This window comes from Lygodium microphyllum, chromosome 9, assembly GCF_053477565.2.
Source record: "Lygodium microphyllum isolate KBCC chromosome 9, Lygodium_microphyllum_v1.1.10, whole genome shotgun sequence".
NCBI classification, from domain to species: Eukaryota; Viridiplantae; Streptophyta; class Polypodiopsida; order Schizaeales; family Lygodiaceae; genus Lygodium; species Lygodium microphyllum.
The window spans coordinates 44,491,412-44,512,577 of NC_141143.1; the positions used below are offsets into that span (position 1 = coordinate 44,491,412).

General features: G+C 41.6%; 1 protein-coding gene across 5 annotated transcripts in view; it reads left to right on the forward strand.

The window, feature by feature from the left end:
- The window catches only part of LOC148030991 (MADS-box transcription factor 23-like), a 129,149-nt gene that overhangs the window by 66,988 nt on the left and 40,995 nt on the right, over window positions 1–21,166 (forward strand). For 4 of the 5 annotated variants that reach the window (XM_087684529.1, XM_087684530.1, XM_087684532.1 and 1 more), the window contains exons 3-5: window positions 2,954–3,015; window positions 3,089–3,188; window positions 3,276–3,314. In XM_087684529.1, coding sequence (XP_087540655.1) covers window positions 2,954–3,015; window positions 3,089–3,188; window positions 3,276–3,314 — 201 coding nt within the window. Of the gene's footprint in view, window positions 1–2,953; window positions 3,016–3,088; window positions 3,189–3,275; window positions 3,430–21,166 lie in introns of all 5 variants that reach the window. The other variant, XR_015691836.1, reaches the window with a different exon arrangement.

Sequence of the window (21,166 nt, forward strand, 5' to 3'; positions counted from 1 at the left end):
TGCTCCTATTTCTAGTCGTACTAGAAGGCAAGCTCATATGCATAATGGTGCACATACCATGGAGTTTATTATGGTACCAGATATAATTGATGATGAGGAGCCTGCATGCTTTGAGGATGCACAACATAGTGTGCATTGGATGGTAGTAATGCAAGCTAAGTTTGATTCTATCATAAAGAATCAAAACATGGGATTTACTATCCTTGCTTGTTGGAAAGAAATCCATTGGTACAAAGTGGGTCTATAAGCTAAACAGGAATGCATATGTATCCATTGACAAATATAAGGCCAAGCTTATGGCTAAAAGCTACGCATAGAAGAAAGGCATTGACTATGAGGTGACATTTACTTCTACATTCCGTATGACTACCATTTAGTCTATTGTTGCTTTGGCTACCCATTATGGATGGGCTGTGCACTAACTTGATATAAAGACTACATTTTTACATAGGGAACTTCAAGAAGAAGTGCATGTACAACAATCATTGGTTTTGCAGTTGTGGGATCCGAACACTTGGTGTACAAGCTGAAAAAGGCTTTCTATGGTTTGAAGCAAGCTCCTCAAGCTTGGTATGCAAAGATTGATGCCTTTTTACTGAGTGAGGGTTTCATAAACGGCTCATTAGAGTCTACACTTACGTATGCAAAGAGAAGGGATCCTTGCTGATCATATATCTTTCTGTTGATGATCTTCTACTCATAGGGACACATGTTGATAATATTTCAGCATTCAAACAAAATTTGCAGTAAACTTTTGAGATGTAAGATTTGGGGCATTTGTACTATTATTTGGGTATTCAGCTCATTCATGATGCTAAAGGCATTGGATTGTCTTAGTCTAGATACATTGGTAAACTTCTTGAGAGGTTTGGGTTACAGGATTGCAAGCTAGTTTGTACACCAATGGAAATTGGACTCAATCTATCCTTGCCTGATGGCAATGATTTGTTTGATATCCATATGTATGTTCTAGCAGTTGGATTTCTCATTTACCTATGCAACACAAGGCTAGACAGTCAATTTGTAGTTTCAGCGTTGAGCAAATATATGCACAAGCCACGTATATCACATTGGCAAAGTGTCAAGTGTGTTTTTCATTACTTGCAAGGCACCCGAACTCTTGGATTGCTTTATGCCAAGGGGGGACCACTACAACTACATGCTTATAGTGATTCAGATTGGGCTGTGATTTTGATTCTCATCACTCCAGTGGTGGTAATTGTTTCTTTATTGGCTCATCTTGCATCTCTTGGCTTAGTAAGAAACAATCCAATGTTGCCACATCATCATGTGAAGCTGAATACAAGGCAGCTTTTACTACCACAGTTGAATGTGTATGGCTTAGACGTTTGTTGGCTAATTTAGATGTATCTGTTCATATAGCCTATTTCTTCGTTCACTGACAATCATAGTGCCATTGTAGTGGCATGGAACTCAATGTTTCATGTACGTACGAAACACATAGAGATCCACTATCACTTTGTCAGAGAGAGGCTACATGCATGTGATATCAGCCTTGTCAAAGAGAGGCTACATGTAGGTGATATTAGCCTTGTCTACTGTCCTACCACCAGTAATGTGGCAGACATCTTCATCAAACCTCTTTCTCATGACAAATTTGAAGCGTTCCGTAATGCTTTAAATTTGATCTCCTTTGTTGGTGTGGATGACCCTTGTATATTGATCACTCTTCACTCCAAGGGGTTTGTTGGATTTGACTCAAATGCTCACAGAGGAGTGTCGGTGATCCTCAATAGGACACTAGGGCACTTTTTACTCTCCTTACGAGAGGTTCTTTCACCTAGATTTATTCTCTTTTATTTTATGTGCATGTATTAGATAATTTGGGCACTTATCATGTTTTACACCTTTCGGATGTGAATATACTCTAGCAACCCTAAGGTTTAAGGGTTCTACTTTGTATTTGCATCTTACACTCTTCAAATTATTGCATTGGGTGTCGTCCTTTACTCTCATAGAGTCTCTTCACTAATAACTATACTTTTAGCTAAGCTTGAGCTTTGATCTTTGTGCATTCTCTCACCTCTCACAATCCAATCAAGTAGTGCTAAAGGAGAGACTTCCATCCCAACAGGATATCCCAAGTGCCATGTAATATCTCCTTTAGAAACAACAGCTCCATGCCAGCCTAATTCTTGCAGATCTGTTGCCATACAAAGGATCAAGGTTGTTTTTTGAGCATTAATATGAAGCTCGAGGCCAAACCAAACAGACTCCAAATTGCCATTGCTCGATTGGCACTAGTTTGATTAGCCTTGAGAAACATAAAGGAATCATTTGCCAAAGATTGACCCAAAAGTTGAGAACCACTGGGAAGAGATATACCTCCCCATCCCTGGCTAACCGACCCAACAAAGAAAGCATGGTGTGAGTAACCAATGCAAACAATAAGGACCAAGAGATCTTTGATGAAGAGAATGAGATAAAGGAATCTCTTCTATGACTTTCCCATTAAGTGCAACATGTGCCACTATATCCTGACTAATAGTGTCGATAAGAGAACTCATGCAGTCTTGTGTACTCTCTCTCTCTCTCTCTCTCTCTCTCTTTGTCTCTCTCTCTCATTCCATAGCTTCTACCTCACATTCCACCATGGCTTCTCTCTCAAGAACAACATTCATGCGCCCAAGGTCTCTAAGCCGTGTCCATTACTCATGCCCATTCTTGACTTGGCGTTTAGTTGGCCTCCAATAGGCGTACCCCTTTTTGAATTGGTTTTGTAAGGTTCTCAATTTTCATATCGGAATTGAATTGGAACTTTGATGCCTATTGTAGATGCGAAGGCTAGACTAGATGTAGATGCTAAGTCTGTCCGTTGACGTGTTTGAGTTTTTGGTTCCTTTTGACGATTGGCTGTTTGTCTATTTACTACAAGCAATTCTTGGGCTGATGTTTATCTCTGGCTAATTATTCTTATCTATGCCTGTCACAGTTTTGGAGACATGAGGCTTTCCGCTTACGAGAACATCTCAAGTATTTGACCGGCCTTCAGAGGTGCAACTCTTGTGACAGCTGATGTTCAAGTTTGCGTTTTTGGTACCTACATTCGTCCTGTCTTGATTTACAGCTGCTTGATGGGTGAAAATCTCTCCTTCCTACCATTTCCCGATCTGGAAATGATGGAAACTACCTTGGAGGCTGCTCTTTACAAGACAAGGCTGCGAAAGGTACATTGTATCTACAGACATACGTGCATGTTTGTAGAATGCATGCGTGCTTTGACCCACAACCATGAATCTGATGCATTGTTGCAGATGGAACTGTTGCAGCTTCAAGATCAGACTACTCAAAAGGTGCATTTTCTATGCGGTTCTGCACACTGTTAATTGGGAGGGACCGCACTCACTTTTGGTAACCTTAGAAAGTACAAATATGCAAGGCACGAAGAGTCATTCAATAAGAGAAAATGTAAGAATGAATTGAAAACTATATGCAGCCAGTCGAATCGTAGTTCTTATGACTGCCATAACTTATTCAATAAGTCGAATCATCATATGGGCTAATGGATGTTGCACAAATCCGAGGGAAGTCCCATGTTTTAATGGTTGTATGTTACTTGAAAGCTCGTGGTTTGAATGGTTCATAAGGTGCATGGCTCCAAGGATATGGATGTGGCAATGGCATCAATGGAATTGCAAGAATTTACGAAGGTTTGATGGAAGCTCCAAAGAGAGCGAAGGTGATGAATTTGTAGAGAAGCAAAACGTCACGAGGAAGAATGCCATAAGGACTAGTGTGAATAAATTATCAATTCGTGCTATGTGTTCAAGATCAACTCACACCACTCATACTTGTAGGTTATCGATAGTTGGACAATAGTATGGTGCTGAAGTCCATGCAATTGGACCTTGGACTCTTGCACAAGGTAGATAACAAATTTTCAAGTAGGTAGAGAAGGATTGGGAGTAGTTCCTGAATGAGTGTTTTGCAAGTATTGTGATTACGGAAAATTAGTATGCACATAATGCTCATGGCATGGATAAGGAAGGGGACATCATTCCCTAGACTATGAAAACTTGATGAGACATTCAACAAAAATAGAAGTGAACCATGGTGGATAAGGAACAACTTCGGGAGTGGATCCAAATAAAATGTAAAAAGTTGAAAAAGAAGAAGGATGAATAATAAAAAAGACTAGGAGATAGTGGTACCAAAATTAGGCATATGCATGACCAGGGCTATAGGGAAGGTGAGATTAGAAGATGTCGAAAGGAAAGGATCAACTAAGAAAAGAAGAAGCTAGCATCATTAAGAAACCTTCAAAAGTTTGTTTAAAGGATTGAAAAGGTTAGAAAGTGAACTTCCTGAGAAGTTGAAGAGACATTTTGTGAGGGTTGTAGTTGGCCCCAATGCGATCAAGCATGAGATGTAAGCTTTTATGATGGAGTATAGTTAAGCCCTTTGCCAAGTGAAGTGTCTCAATGGTTGCTTCATTGGTTAGGGATTTATGGGGTCTTAGCATCAATTGAAGTTGCTTGGAATGTGATTATGCAGCTAAGGTCTAGAGGAGGATAAGGGATATTTAATTCACAATGTTAGAGAGTAGGGCTTTATTGGTGGAGACATAGGTTGCGCCACAACTTCAAGTTCAAATTTGCAAGAGCCATTCTTAGAGTAGGCAAATTGTTTACCTTATACTTTGTAAGATACCTTCCCAAACTGTTGAAGATCAAAGGAGAAAGCCTCTTCTTTTAACCATCTTCTATGATTCTTTATATGTAACATTCTAGAATGGAGACCATATTTGTCATGGGCAAACTCTCCTTATGTACAATTGGAGAGTGGTTGGTGTTCAAAAGCCTCTCATCACAGATTCACATGGTAGAGATTCCATGGCCTCATTGTAGTATAGGAGGATATCTTGTAGGAATGGAGAGAGTTTGATTCTTTATATGTCACACCCTAGGATGGAGAGCACATCTGATATGGGTAGATTTTCCTTATGTATAATGAGAGAGTGGTTGGTGTTCACGAGCCTCCCATCTCACAGGTTCACATGTAGAGATTCCATGGCCTCAAGGTCCTAGAAGAGGCTATCTTGGAGAATGGAGGGCTCTCGAGACTAGCGGGGTTTCATTCACCACACTAGCTCCATCATTAGGCCTGGAGGAAGTTTGTTGTGAGGGGCTACACAAATAATGTATGCAATAGATTGCAAAGTGGAAGCTTAGATGATGTAGACACTTTCACTCCCTCAATCTCCTCATTTCCTTGCACTCCATTTCACACGTGATTGGAAATTATGAGAGTGCACAATGGAAGAATAGGAACATGGAGAGAGAAGGGAAGAGAGAGATTGCAAAGAAAGAAGAGAATGGAAGAAAAAATCTACATTAAACTCCAAAAGAATGCTGAATTCAAAGCAGACTGATTGGTCCCCTGCACGCAGCCCAAAGTGTCAATCAGGGTGTCGGATCAGATTGATAATGGCATGAAGCATTGGATAATGCAGAGAGCAGCAATCTATAAGACAATGTGTCTATCATTGATGTCTATCATTGAAGTAGGGTAGCTATAAATAGCTGTTGGAGCCTAAAACCAGTCAACTGCATCATGATTGAGGTAAAACTGCTGGCCAATGTACATCAGGTGATAAATTGCTTGAGGAAATGCTGATCACCACAAAATAGCTGGTCGTCCCATGTGAATAGTGTGATCACAGCCCCCAACCACTAAAAAAGAGATGCAGTGAGTTGGAAACAATACTCTGCCGATAACATTTGGAGTTTCTTTTCTCTGGTAATATGGTAGGCAAAGATCCTTAGCTTTGGTAGAGGGAAGAGAGCTTGTCCAAACCTCCACATGGGTTTGAAGTCTATGCACATGCCCAAGGACAAAATCCTACAAAGTTTAAACTCAAAGAGGAAAGATCGGGTTCAAGGATTGAGTCGATCCCAGAGCAACTTGATCTATAGTAGAACTAATGTGGACATTGTAACAAAATACTCGAATGTAGAATACACATACAATTGCATGACATCATAGACTGAAACAAGATTTCAGTAGGGTTAGGGTAACTCAAATATAATGAACATTGAAGATAAATGAATAAATACAATGCTCAATGCAGCAAACACACTATGCAAGGTGAACATTGATATTCGAACTCTCGTGTCTTTGAAGGACCAAGGTGAGAGGGTATGAATTGGAGAGTATGTTGACAATCAGGCATTTGAAAATCCCGTAGTCAGGCAATCAAAAGAAAAGAAACAACGTACCATATCCTTGACCTCAAAGTCATGACTATCACCATACAACATAAACCATACAAGAATCCACACAAGTGATTGAAAAATACTAGGATAGAGTCTCTCCAATGGATTGCGTGACCCACAAATCCCTATAACGCGTTTGTTAATTGTATAATGAGTGTGTAGTGGGATGGATTAAGATTTAATGAGAGTTTGATTTTTAGCAATAATTATTATCAATGGGGGAATTTTTAAATTAGGTTACAAAACGTAAAAAGAAAACGGCGGTTCATTTTATTATCCATTAATCCTTTATTAAATATTTATATAGATCCTGAAATGTAGTTGACAGCCTCCAAATGTGTATAGCAGCAACAAATGCAGATTTGGAAAGTTTGGATCAGGCCAAACATGATTGAGATAGCTCAAATAGTGGGCAGCAGCTTGAGAAAATAGTCTCGAACTAGTAGATGACTTCTAAAATTGCAAACACAGCTGATAATGATGACATGGCAGGCTAACAACAGCAGCCGATTAGTAAATGCTGTTTGTGTGGACCTGCAGCAGTGAAAACGCAACTATTTGTTGGCTCTTAGACAAGAGCAAAAGACTAGAAACTGTTGCCTGATGTTGATGATCAGTCATCAGCTGTAAACGTAGATCTAGAAAGTAGCAAGCTGATGCTAGTGGCTGGTAGCAGATGCTTGGCTGATGGACAGCAAACTTAAACTGAGATCTCCGCTTGGAAGTGGGACTATCATGAGGACTTAAAATTTTATTGTTGTGCTTAGCATTTGATTAAAAGTTAATCAAATGTGCTAATGTGAGTTGCACATGTGAGATGCAAGTCAATTAGTTCATAGTGTGGGACCTAGGACCCTGTGGTATCAGTTGGTGCCAAAGGTAAAAAGTTGTAATAAGTTATGTATGATAGATACTAGGTGGTACTTGGTGTCAGATTTGGGCCTAGACCAATTTATTGAGACCATTAATATCAGTGGTGACATTAGAGACTAGGTATTAATTAATTAATTAATACTAGTGTAAGGGTCAATAACTGCTCAGGGATACTTGGAAGACAAATTTGCCTAGCTAATTTAATTATTGGTTGTTGAAAGTAAATTTTCTAGCATTAATTTTAAACGTTAATTTAATAAGTTGGATAATGTTGAAAAATGGGATTAGAAAGTTGCTACTTGGAAAAACTTGCCCATGCAAGTGGAAAAAACGTTTTTAGGGACTAGTGCAAGTCTATTCTAGCCATTGTGGAAGAGGAAGAGGTTGTTAGAGAGCAAGGAGAGATTGCTGATGTGATTTATAGCCCCTAGGGATCAGTTCTACAGCATGTGACAATAGTTTGGAGCCTTCCAGGAGCAAGTGGCAGCAGCCCAAGGTCTTTTTGGTGTAGATAGTATATAGGAGGGGGCAATAGTCTTTCTGGTGGTCCTAAGCTGTAAGTGACAGCTTCCATGGTTGTTTGAGTAGTGCAGCAGCAGTCTTTCAGCATTTTATGCGATGAAACTTTGAAATTTCTCTCTCTACAGCATCCTCTCTTATCCCCCAACCATCTCTTAAGTTATCTTAGCATTTTTCAGCTCTCTTAAGATATCTCAGCATTTTCCAGCAATTTGAGCCATTAGAGGAAGAGATTTCAGTCAATCTTTGCCGTAAATCCTAATTTACAATAGAAATGAGAGTTTTGATAGTTGCCTTGGGATCCATGCTCAGGATTGAGGGCCTAGGACTTGAATTCTAGCAGCTAAAATCGATGAGTTTCAAGGAGAATCAAGTAGCCAGCTAAGCAATATTAGATTTGGGGCTAAATTTGTCTTTCAAGGAGCAGGGTAAAGGCCGATCCCCAAGCAATCCAAGGGGCAAATTGGTTTGGAGACTTGTTGGTCAATTTTGACCAAGAGGCATTTGGATTAGGGAAAGAGATCAGAGGATCTTAGTTGTACTCCTTCCATTTGCAATATAAGATAAAGAAATACCGCAAGAGGCACTACTTTTGGGGCTAACAAGGTGTCCAATGTCCAAGATTGTATGGTAAAGTGTGCATTTCAGTATTGTAAATTTGTTAATTGTTGTAATTAGTACTTAATTAGATTATTTACCACCTTATCCGAGGAGAAAGGCTGGTTTTAGGGACAACAGAGAATAGAGCACCAACAATCTACAAAACTAGATTAGGTTGAAATTAGGGTTTGGCATGCGAGATATAGACACTCTCTAGGAAAGTGGTCGTTTGAAGAAACACTTAGTAATAAGCATGTTTTAGGGCTATATTAAAGAGCTAATTGATGTATAATACGTTTTTTAGCTCAATAGGAATCCTCCACTGATGGGTTATCAAGGTAGTAATAAAGGCCCACGGATCGAAGGTATACTCCACTTTGCCAAACCAAAGGTAGTAGTTGGCTCCATCAGGTCAATCCTTATTGGGCAATGAAGAACTAATACGCGAACTGATGATGCCATTATGGCTAAACATGGTATATCAATAGGATCCCGTGTAGAAACAAAGAGAGAGGGGGGAAATGAGGCTGCTTCAATCTTCTAGACTGGTTAGAGTGCCAATATTTGTTGGATTAAGGAATTGATCTTTGGGCATCTTCTTCGCGATCTTCACAATGGTGATGGCCATTTCAATGATTGGATCAACAGAAGTATTGGTATTGTGAGCGCAGTCTTATCTCATCAAGCCATTGAAATTGGTGATCCATCTTTCTTTAAAAATCTGCAAAACACACAAGAAATTGCTGCTTTTTGATGTTGGGTACTAGAACAAAGGAGAAATCAGCTATATCTTTGCAAAGCAAGGTGAGTATCCCCCACACACTTTGTAGAAGGCTCTAGCGATGCAAAAAAGTGATTTTTTTTTGTGACAAATTTACACCAAATAGCAAGTAAGAGTGTGGTTTCCTCTTTGTGGAACCTTAGGTCTTCTCTTTTGGCTTTGATACCATGTGAAAGTACACCATAGAAGAAGGAACACGAACATGGAGAGAGAAGGGAAGAGAGAGATTGCAAAGAAAGAGGAGAATGGAAGAAGAAATTTGCACAAAACTCCAAAATAAGGTTGAATACAAAGTGGACTGATCAGTCCTTGCATGCAGCCCAAAGCGTCAATGAGGGCACTAGATCAAGTTGATGATGGAATGTAGCACCGGATGATGTAGAGAGCTGAAACTTGAAAGACAATGTACATGTCATTGAAGTGGAGTAGCTATAAATAGCTACTGGAGTCTAAAACTGGTCAACTCAAACATGATGGAGGCGAAAATGCTGGCTAACCTTCTTTAGGTGATAAATTGCCTAAGGAAATGCCAATCACCCACAAAGTAGCTGGTTGCCCCATGTCAAGAGTGTAGACATAGCCTTTAGCCATTGAAAAAGAGATGCCCTGAGATGGAAACAATAGCTAGCCAATTATGAATAGAATGAAAATGACTGAAAAGTGTAATGTACTGAAATGCACATTGAATGAGTTGCCACCCCTATCAAAACACATGAAATGATAGATAGATAGAATGTCAAAGCTCCTAATATCCTTGTATACTAACTTAGATTGAGGATCACAGGTAGGAGATGGCTGTGCATGACACAAATGGTTGCTAATAGAAACAAACTAGGTAGTATCTATATTGATAGAGAGAAATGCTCAAGATAGCAACGTTGCACTCACAAGGAAAGTAGCTTTGTTACAAGGAAGTTGAAATATAAAATTAGCGTAAGAGAAGATGCTCTCTGATTTTCTCAAAGGCTCAAATGCTAGTACTATGAACTTGGCCCTAGGGGCACGGAGAAATATTTTGGGAACATAGTGTGGTTAAAATGTTAGATCTAGAGCATGGCTATGGCGGATGGAACACAAGGACAATGTTCATGATGACACAGACTGGAGAGACCAACTGTTACTCAAGTGAAATAGGTTCCAAGATGGAAACTTGGACTCATAAATACAATCTTGAGTATGACACTGACTATGAATGAAAGGAAAAAGTACAATTGTATTTCCATCATTGAATGATAAGAAGGTACATCACTTTATAGGCTCATGATGGTTCCCTTTTTCTCCACTGTGCTTATGGGATTCAGGGATCCTATATTTTAGGCATCCTTTCTAGCAAACTGCTTGTGTCTTGCCCTATTGCTGTATACAAAGAGGTTGTTACGTGATTGCATATTTCTCAACAGTGTTGGTGTAACTAGAGTAGAGTCTTGCTCCCTTGACTCCATGGGGCTCTCTTTTAAAGGCTCTTTCCATGTTATCATTAGTGGGCTTTGCCTCCAAGTCTTTTTCTCCAACCAGATTGGTGCTCTTCTTTAGGTACTTTTCAAGAGTCTTGTATTTATTCATGTCCCTTGCAGCACTTTTGAGTATCTAAATGATCCCTCATGGGAGTAACTTTCCTTGTTTGCTCATTGAGGGTGGTTTAATACTTTCTCACTTACAATGATACTATTAGCTTGTAGTTGTTTATGCATGTCATCTCTTGGTTGTGAGCTCCATAAGAGTGATGGAGATGGAGTTCTGATTGTTAGTGTGCATTTCAGTTTTGATCAGTTTTTTAGTGTGTTTACACAAGTTGTCAGTGATTAAGGCTAGTGCATTTCAGTTTTTAGGTGCCGAGAGGCTGCTACACATTGGATGGCTGCCGATCATCCATTTTGCTGCAATCAGCTAGTTTGGGGGTTGCATTGCTATTTATAGCATCCCCCTTAGACACTTGGTAGCCATTCTCTTTTGCAGATCTTCAGCGCACTCTTCGTCAGCATGCATACTCCTTTGTCATCAGCTTGATCTGATGCCCTCACTAACACTTTGGGCTGCAAGTTCACTTGTGCAAACTATGCTCGTAGGACTAGTATATTGGAGAAGCATGAGCCTACCACTCTTGAGGAGGCTGTTGCATAGGAGACTTGGCCTCATGCTATGCAAGATGAGGTCAATTTTATCAAGCAGATTGGCACATGGGGGTTTTGTGTCCATCTAGGCAAAAGATCATTGGCGTGAATTGGGTCTACAAGACCATGTTTAATGGCATCTTGGACAAACATAAGGTAAGGCCTATTACCAAGGTTTTTGCAGAGAAGGTCGGCTTGAATTACTCAAAGATCTTTGCTTCAACTACTAGAATGTCTACCATTTGGATCGTGTTAAGTCTTGTAGCCCATCATCATTGGCTTGTGTATGAGATGGACGTGAGGTTTGCCTTGCTCGCTTGCATCTTACATGAGGAGATTTATCTAGATTGACCTCCATGTTTTAGTGTGCCTCGCAAGGAGGATTATTTATATCACTTGCATAAGGCTCTCTATGGCCCTGAAGCAAGCCCCTAGAGGCTGGTAGCAGAGGATTCCTCTTGGTTTGCTTGGGGAATTGGCCTTCCTCATGCTCCTTGGGTGATAGGTTTAGCCCTGAATCACTATTGGCTGAAGAGCTACTTGAATGTCTTAAAATTTCCCCAAATTTAGTGACTGAAATTCAAGTCTCTAGGCCTTCAAATATTGGTGAGGTTGGCCATCTCTCTGATCTTGGAGGGGTTATGACATTCGGGACGTCTAGTGATCCATCTCCTTTATCTCCATCAGGACTTGTGTCATGTTCGTATAACCCTTTTGAGTTGCATGAGCCAAAACCCTCTCCTATTTCTTCCTTTGTCGTGCAAGATCTGGATGGTTTCTAGTATGTTAACTTTAATAGAGGAAGCTCTCAAAGAAAATACCCTTCATCAAGTATATGTCTACCATCTGTTTCATTTGAGCAAGTAAACCACACTTCTCAACTCCGTCCCATCCCACCACTATCTTCTCCACATTTTGATCTACTCACATCTTCATTTCAAAATCTTGGATTACACTTAACTTCCACTCAAAGCACACTAGGGGTTGGATCTTCCATCTCTGCTCCTAATACTTTCACTTTCTCCATCCTGCCATCTACCTACCCTCCAATCATTCCACCTCTTGGTACATCGTCAAGAAAAATGCAACCCTTTAATGCTGTATCTTCCACATACTCCCATTTTATCACATCCTTCCGCTCTAGGACGATTGTGATGGGAATCCCCTCACTACCCTTGGACACTCACAAAACCCCCCACACGACCTTTCAGACATAGGGATATCCATCCTCTGCTTATGGATTGTTGTCACACACCCCTTGGATCACTTCTATGTAGGGATTTCTATCCTTTGCTCCCCATGTTCCTATCCCTCCACCTTGGGCTCCATAAACATTTACGATGCCCCCGCCCTTACTCACATTTGGATCTGCTATGTATACCTCTCGCATGTATGGTGGGCACTTTCCAAGTATATTGCACTCTATCTTCCTATTCTCCCTATCCTCCCTATTCACCCTACACCCATTACACATCTCCATCTCCTAGCACTACCAATCTTGTTGCAACAATAAAAAATGGCTTCATAGATAAGACTCGTTTTAACAGGCTGAATTTCATCACTTGGTTAAACTTCATGGAACAAGCGCTTGAATCTCAGAGTCTTTAGGACCTCGTCTTTTGGTATCGAGCCGAATCCTCGATTATCTCATGTTGATCACATCCATCGGTGGAGAGCCCACAATGCTATAGTTAATGTTGAGTTAATGCAAGGGTGGCTTCCTGAATACCACTCTCAATTGCAATATTTTCCCCTTGCATCTGAGTGTGGGAGTCATCTCATTGACCACTACACAGCACGAGATTGCACTCGGTGTATCAATCTCAATTTTGAGCTTCAAGAGTTTTCCATTAAGAAATGGGATGATTTGAAAGTCAAGTTGGCTGAGTATTGGTGGTTACTTGCTGAGTTTGCCACTATTGGCTCCTCAAAGCTAGATGATGATTAGGTCACATTCTTCTTGAACAAGTTGCTTGATAAATACTTCCATTATATCTAGCATGTTATCTCTCTACCTAGATTGTTGACCTTCTACAAGTTTAAGTGTCAATTTTTACGTTATGTGAGGTTACATGATCAAGTCCACAAGAAGTCCTCTACACACATCCATTCAAAGGGGAGAGGGTTGGTCGCCTCTTCTTTGGGATGGAAAACCAACAATGGCAAGAACTCGCAAGATGCGAAGGCAAGCCAAAACAAGGGTGACACTATTTCCTCCTACAGAACTAAAGAAACACAATCCCTTTGGTAACAAATTCCTAAGAAAAATAGGTTTTACCTTTGTGCTTGTACATTTTGATCTCTTTTGCAATGTTTGTATTTCAGTGTAGGGCTCATATGCAGGTTTGCACTTGTTCTTCTTGAGCTCGAGATAGGAGTTGTGCACCGTTCCTTTCATGGTTCCATCTAATTAAAGTTTTGCTCTTCTACCAGCGTGGAGGCTTCCTCTCGCGTGGCGGATCATGCAAGATCTCTCTTGATGCTATCATGGAGGTGACTTTTATCCTTGCTATTCTAGTAGGGATGCTTCATCATTTTCATCCATATGGTTCTTGGCACTACACGAAGACCGATATCTTTAGGCTTCTGTTCCTTTTGCATTGACGTCTAGGTTGAGAGGGGTCTCCTACCCTTCTTGGTATTTTACAGTTTTCGGTGCTTGTCTTCGACATTGGTCTTTCCCCCTATTATACCTTTCCCTATGCATTGCATGATGTCATCATCTTTGTACTAGGGCACTTGGATAAGTGAACAATTTTCCCACGAGAGACAATGTCCATGTGGCATTCGCTGTATGAGCATTCTTCAGTATGTAGCATACTATGAATGCCATTGTGCAAAGCACCACTGAACGGATCCTAAGCTGTTTCCACCGGCAGATTACACCACTATTCTTCTTTCCATGATATTTCATCACCCTTTTCCTCGTCATTGACATTCTTGAGTGGTTGGGTAAGCTTGTATTGTTTTTGTGATGTGTTGGGTATACCATCTCTACTCCCGTCTTCTGAGTCATTGTTACTTATCTGCTACCACCCCTAAAATAAACTTTTCATCACCACCACAAAAAAAAAGGTTGAATGTGGTTGGTCCATCCGTCTTTGTAGGGCTTGGTAGGCCATTGGGTGGCCGACGTGCACCCTTTGTCCAATGCCTTGTTGTCTTTGGGGTGACTACTTGGACTCCCTTGGTAAGATAACCATCGGCTTTGTAGTCTTGATAGACCACTAGGTAGCTGACGTGTACCCTTTGTCCGATGCCCTGGTTGCTTTGGGGTGGGACACCTTGGGGTGAACATTGTCGGCCTTCCCTTTTAGTTTTAGACTTAGTTTTGGGCCTGAGAGGGGGGTGTTAAGCTAAAACATGCTTTATAATTGATTAGCATTTTTAAATAGCCCCAAAACATGCTTAAATTATGAAAAATGCAAATTTGGTGCGTGGTTCAAGAGAGTTTAGTGGTTTCCTAACCCTAAATTTTTGGGGCATGCTTCAACATCTATAAATAGACAGGTTTCCCACCATTCAGCCTTATCCCTTTAGTGCAAGTTCTCACTCCTCTACTGCGTTTGGTACATCTACCATCTCCAGTTCACAAATTGCCTTCTTCATGCATTCGATTCTCCATGAGCTAGACGATAGGTGGCAGCCCTCCCTTATCACTAGGTGTCAGCTCTACAGTTTGAGTTTGGCCTTTTCACCCCCTAAGCGGCAGCTAGTGACCATCTTCTTCCTGCTAGTGGCCATCCTATAGCTGCATTTGCAGCTTCCTAGTGCCGCCCTCTGCTCCAAGTACCTTCCTTGCTGTTGTCTCAGTCATTTGACCCTCCGGTGATCAACGTTTGGTATTTTTCCTAAACTTTTACACTCTAACTAGTGGTCACAGAACTTGGGATCCATCTCCAGTGGACATCATTGTTCAACACTGCATTGCTCTACTCTTGGGTATTTTGTACACTCTTACATTCATTCACTTCAGAGTTTATTCTCTCTGTGTTTATCTTTGTATTTGAGTTTCGAATTTTTGCATTTTGCATTTTGCGTTTAGGGTTTGAGTTTTGCTTGCCTCTTTTTGAGTCTGTGTTTCAATCTTGGTCATACATGTTGTGTTTCCACGGTGCCAAACCCTAGCATATCATCACAAGGTACTCTTCAACTTGTACACCCACTTGCATGGCAATGCACTCTTTCAGGCAAGGAAACTAAGCCCCATGTATGATTTTTCTACAACGAATCAAGCTTAGATTCCATGGCCCTTTTCTAAGAATGGGAATCACCTTTGCGCATAGTCTCCTTATAGGTAAGTGGTTCAGTAGAATCTATCACCATGATATAATCCATAGAGGACTCCTAGCAATCAAGAGGATGTGAAGCTCTAGTGGAGCATTTCAAATTTGGTTGTGGGGCCGGCATGCCTTCTCTCTCCAATATCATGATCCTATACAACAGGTGGATCCTAGGCCACTACATCATCAACAACTGTAAAAGGCTGTCTCACTAGGGTTGGTTGCACTGTAACAGGAGGCTCCTTCTGAAAGATCACCTTGTGCACCTCAATCACTTGCTCTAGTCTTATATGTATATTTTTCTCATGGAAGATAGCATCATGGTGTTGGGAATAAAGGGTCACCATGCCTTTTATTGTGTTCGGGTATGAACGCACCCTTACACTTCGTACTTTATATATATTCAAAATCTAAAAATTTGGTACATCGTCATTGTACCAAATACCCTTTGTGTTGTGCTCTCTCTCTCTCACTCTACTGCTCTCAACTCTTTGCAAGACTCTCAGCTCAACTCACACACAGCCTTCACAACAAACTGGTATCAAAGCTCACAGGCTGTGTACGCTTTCCGAAGTCCGTAACAGTCGTCAGGCTTTGTGACAGGCGAGCAAGAGATTCAAGCACGAGTCATCAGTATTTGGCAAGTGCATGAGAGGCAGTCGACATGCTAAGATTGATGCAGGCCAAACGGGACCTGCACGTGACTAGTCAGTGTACATGTGACCAGGCTCAGTGTTGGTGACATGAACAAGCAACAAGGCAACAGGTTCAACACAGATGGATTGATGCTGACGGACGTGTTGCAACCCGAAACTGGACGGGACGGGTTGTGACTGGCGCACAACGGACTGGTGCACAACGGATTGGATGGGACGCTGCGACTGGCGCATGGCAGACCGGACTAGACCAGTTGCCACGAACGTGGCTCATGCGATAGGCAGCGGACTACGGTTTTAAAAAAAAGGGAAATACATTTTTTTTCTCTCTCCTTCATTGGGCGTTCACACGCTAAGGCACAAAGTTAAATCCTCCTCAAGGAATTTGGGGCTTTTCTCGGATCTGGGGATTTTAATGTAGAAGTAGACAATCCGACTCGGAAATTGTGAAATTTGTGCAGAATTGCCCATGAAATTTTGGGGGTTTTTTCACATTTCGGTGAAATTTCTTTAATTTCAGTGAAATTTCTGCACACTGGACCTGAGAAATTTGGGGCTTTTGCAGAATTTCATCTATTTGTGCAAGAATTGCTTGGTATATGCATTGGGCACTTGAATTGATGCCATTTTGAACAGATTTGTGAGATGGGAGGATCGAGGTACAGCTGGGATTCAGTAGACAGTGTGAGAGTGAGAGACAGAGTTGAAGCACGACACCCAAGAGAATTAGACTGAATGAGTGTAACCAGAAAGTACAAAGTACAACCCTTAAACCTTAGGGTTGTAGGGGGTGTTCACACCCGACACACACTAAGTGCCCAAATGTGTGTAACATAAGCACATAAGTACATACGACAATAAGACCATAAGTCTGGGGGAAAAAACCTCTCCTACCAAGAGTAAAAAGTACCCCTGTGTCCTACTGATCACCGACACTCCCATATGAGCGTAGGCGTAAGTGAGGCGTGAGTCAAATACCCAACAAACCCCCCTGGAGTGAAGAGTGATCAAGAGTACAAGGATCATCCGCCACCAAAGGATATCAAATTTAAAGCATCGCGAAATGCTTCAAATTTGTCACGAGGAAGAGCTTTGGTGAAGATGTCTGCCACATTACTGGTGGTAGTACAATAGACAAGGCTGATATCACCTGCATGTAGCCTCTCTCTGACAAAGTGATAATGAATCTCAATGTGTTTCGTGCGAGCATGAAACACTGGGTTCCGTGCCACCGCAATGGCACTCTGACTGTCAGTGAACAAAGGAGTAGGCTCAGTAACAGATACATCCAAATCAGCTAGCAAGCGTCTAAGCCATACGCATTTAACTGTGCTAATGAAAGCTGCCTTGTATTCAGCTTCACATGACGATGTGGCAACAGTGGATTGTTTCTTGCTAAGCCAAGAACTGCAAGAAGAGCCAAGAAAGAAACAATTGCCACTAGTGGAGTGACGTGTATCATAATCACCAGCCCAATCAGAATCACTGTAAGCATGTAACTTGAGTGCTAGTTGCATGGTACTCGTTCTCTTGCAGTGGTCCCCCCTTGGCATAAAGCAACCCAAGAGAACGAGTACCGTGCAAGTAGCGAAAAACACGCTTGACAGCTTGCCAATGTGACATACGTGGCTGATGCATATACCTGCTCAAAGCTGAAACTGCAAACTGTATGTCCGGCCTAGTATTGCATAGATAGATAAGACATCCAACTGCAGGAGCATATGTATGTATATTAAACAAATCACTGTCATCATGTAATGATAGTTTCAGTCCAGGTTCCATGGGAGTACAAACTGGCTTGCAATCCTGTAAGCCAAACTTCTCAAGAAGCTGCCCAATATACCTTGACTGTGATAGCCCAATACCCCGAGCATTATGTATGAACTAGATGCCCAAGTAGTAATGCAAAACTCCCAAGTCAGACATGTCAAAAGTTTGCTGCAAATTTTGTTTGAATGCTGAAATCTGATCAGCATGTGTTCCAGTGAGCAAAAGGTCATCAACATAAAGACATAAAATCAGCATAGATCCCCCTTCTTTACATACGTAAAGGGTAGACTCAGATGAGCTGTTTAGAAACCCCTGACCAAGCAAGAAAGCATCTATTTTTTCATACCAAGCTCTAGGAGCTTGTTTCAAACCATATAGTACCTTTCTGAGCTTGCATACTAAATGTTCCGAGCCTTCAACTGCAAAACCAATGGGCTGCTGTACATAAACTTCCTCCTGAAGTTCCCCATGCAAAAATGCAGTCTTGATATCTAGCTGATGCATTGTCCAACCATAATGTGCAGCCAAAGCAATCATAGACCTGATGGTCGTCATACGGGAAGTAGGAGCAAATGTCTCCTCATAATCAATGCCCTTTTTCTGTGCGTAGCCTTTAGCTACTAGCCGTGCCTTGTATTTATCAATGGATCCATCTGCTTTTCTTTTCAATTTGTAGACCCATTTCGTTCCAATGGCTTTCTTCCCAAATGGCAAGGACACCAAATCCCAAGTTTGATTCTTAGTAATAGAATCTAATTCAGCTTGCATAGCTGCCATCCAATGCATACTGTGTTGTGCATCCTCATAACATTCAAGCTCTTCATTATCAAAAGTACTTGTTGCCATAATAAACTCCATGGTATGTGCTGAATCATGCAAACGAGTTTGCCTTCTAGTACGACCAGCCATGGGTGCATCCAAAGGACTATCTTGCACAGTCTGCAAATACCATCTAGGTAACTGTCTAGCATCCTGACTGTGTGCAAGCTCTTGCTGAATTTCAGTTTCAGCATGATGCTGAATATTTCGATCAGCCAATGGCTGAATTTTTGCACTTTCCATAGGAGCAGCTGGCTGAACATTAGGTTCATTTTCTGAACCTCCAGCTGAATCACCAAAAGTAATGGGCAGCAGCCCTTCAAAAACATCACGGGCAGCCTGATATGTGTCCAAACCAGCCAAGGATAATTCTGATTTTTCATCAAAAACAACATCCCTGCTGACAAAAACCTTCTTTGTAACGGGATCATAGAGTTTGTAGCATTTGCTCTCATTGCTATATCCCATAAAAATGCACTTAACAGCCTTGTTGTCCAATTTTTTTCTAAGTACCTGTGGAATATGGGCATAGGCAAGACACCCAAAGGTACGAAAGTGACCAACAGAAGGTTTACGGCGGCTGTTCCAAGCCTCAAATGGTGTGATGGTCTTCAAGGCTTTGGTAGGGCATCTGTTCAAAATATGGCAAGCACACATGACCGCTTCCATCCAAAAACTATGAGGCAAGCTCTTTTCCTTCAGCATACATCTGGCCATCTCCATGAGTGACCGATTCTTCCTCTCTGCTACCCCATTCTGCTATGGAGTATAAGCTGTAGTATACTGATGGACTATGCCCTTCTGCTGCAAAAAAGAATTCAGCATAGAGGACATGTATTCCCCCCTCGGTCCAAATGGAGAGTCTTAATCTTGCATCCAGACTGATTTTCAACAAGTGCACTGAAAGCCAAAAATGCATCATACACTTCAGACTTCTTTTTTAAACAGTAGACCCAGCAAAAACGTGTAAAGTCATCAATGAATGTCACAAAATAATAACAACCGCCCAATGACACGGTCTGCATAGGCCCACAAACATGTGAATGCACCAACTGCAATTTGGTTGTTGCTTTTAAAGCAACATCACGAGGAAATGAGAACCAATGCATTTTCCCCAAAATGCATCCCTCGCATAAGTGCTCAGGAGGTCTCTCCAAGGGGGGTAAGCCATCCAGCATCTGAGTACGGTGCAAAAGCATCAAGCTGCCAAAGTTTACATGTCCCAAACGAGCATGTCATAACTCCGCCTGTATCACAGCAAGAGTAAGAGTGGATGTCAAGTATGCTGACTGATCTACTGAAAGAGCATCCAATTCATATAAACCATGACACAAAGATCCTGTCAAGACCAAAGTCATGCATTCTTTTTCTCTAACCATGCAACGGTCATCATCAAAGGTGACCTGCAAACCACAACGTGCCAAAGAAGAAATAGAAAGCAAATTCTTCTTGATTCCAGGCATAAACAAAGCATCCTGCAGGCGGAGAATAGAGCCATCAATGGCTGTGAGCTGAATCTCCCCAATACCACGAACAGGGTATGATGCATTATTGGCACACTGTACCGATTTTCCAACGGGAGGTGCACTAACTGAAGCAAACAAATCTCTGCGAGATGTAATATGTCTAGAAGCACCACTGTCAAAGAACCAAGTGTCAGCATCCTCTGTAGAGCTAAGTGCTCTATTGGCCCAAGAGATGTCATAACTGCAAGTGTAAAAACAATAGTCCCTGTCCACAACAAAGGATGCGGACTCACTAGCAGTGGAAGGAGTAGTAGAAACAGACATTCCTGACTCCTTCTTCTTCTCTTTGGCAATGCGCTTCCTACACTCAGTGATATAGTGGCCGGGCTTCTTACAATAATGACATTTTCCTTTTTTAGCTTGCGTCCCCCCTTGTGTCTGATTCTGTGATGTGGCCGAAGTGCCAGAACTCTGTGGAGCATTTTTCACCTTGCTGTTTTTGCCTTTCTGTCTTGCCACAAAAGCTTGCTCAGAGACTATAGCATCCACACCACTATTTTTCCGTGTTTGCTCCTCCTCTAGAAGCAAACTAACCAGTTGAATAAAAGTGAGTGGGTGCTCAGCAATCCTCATGGTGAGGTTCAATGCAGTATGAAAAGACAAGTACGAAGGAGGTAAGGAATTCAAGGTGGTGGATATCAACTGTGCATCCGAAAAATACCCATCTACATTCATGAGCTGCTCCCTCAAGTCCTGAATCTTATTTAAGTGATCCTGCATAGAATCACCTTCATGCATCTTCAGAGTTTCCAACTCTTTTTTCAAGAAAGAGATCCGAGTCTCATTCTTTCCTGCAAACATATGCTCCAAAGTCAACCATGCATCTCGTGAAGAAGATGCCGAACGGATATGAGGTATGATGGACCGCTGAACTGCCAGAGCAATCAGCGACAAGGCCTGTGCATGACGTGTATCCCAAGCTTTTTGAGCTGCAGTTCTTGGAGGAAGTGGTTGAGGTGGAGCAGGCTGAGGTCCCCGTTGTCCACGTGCGC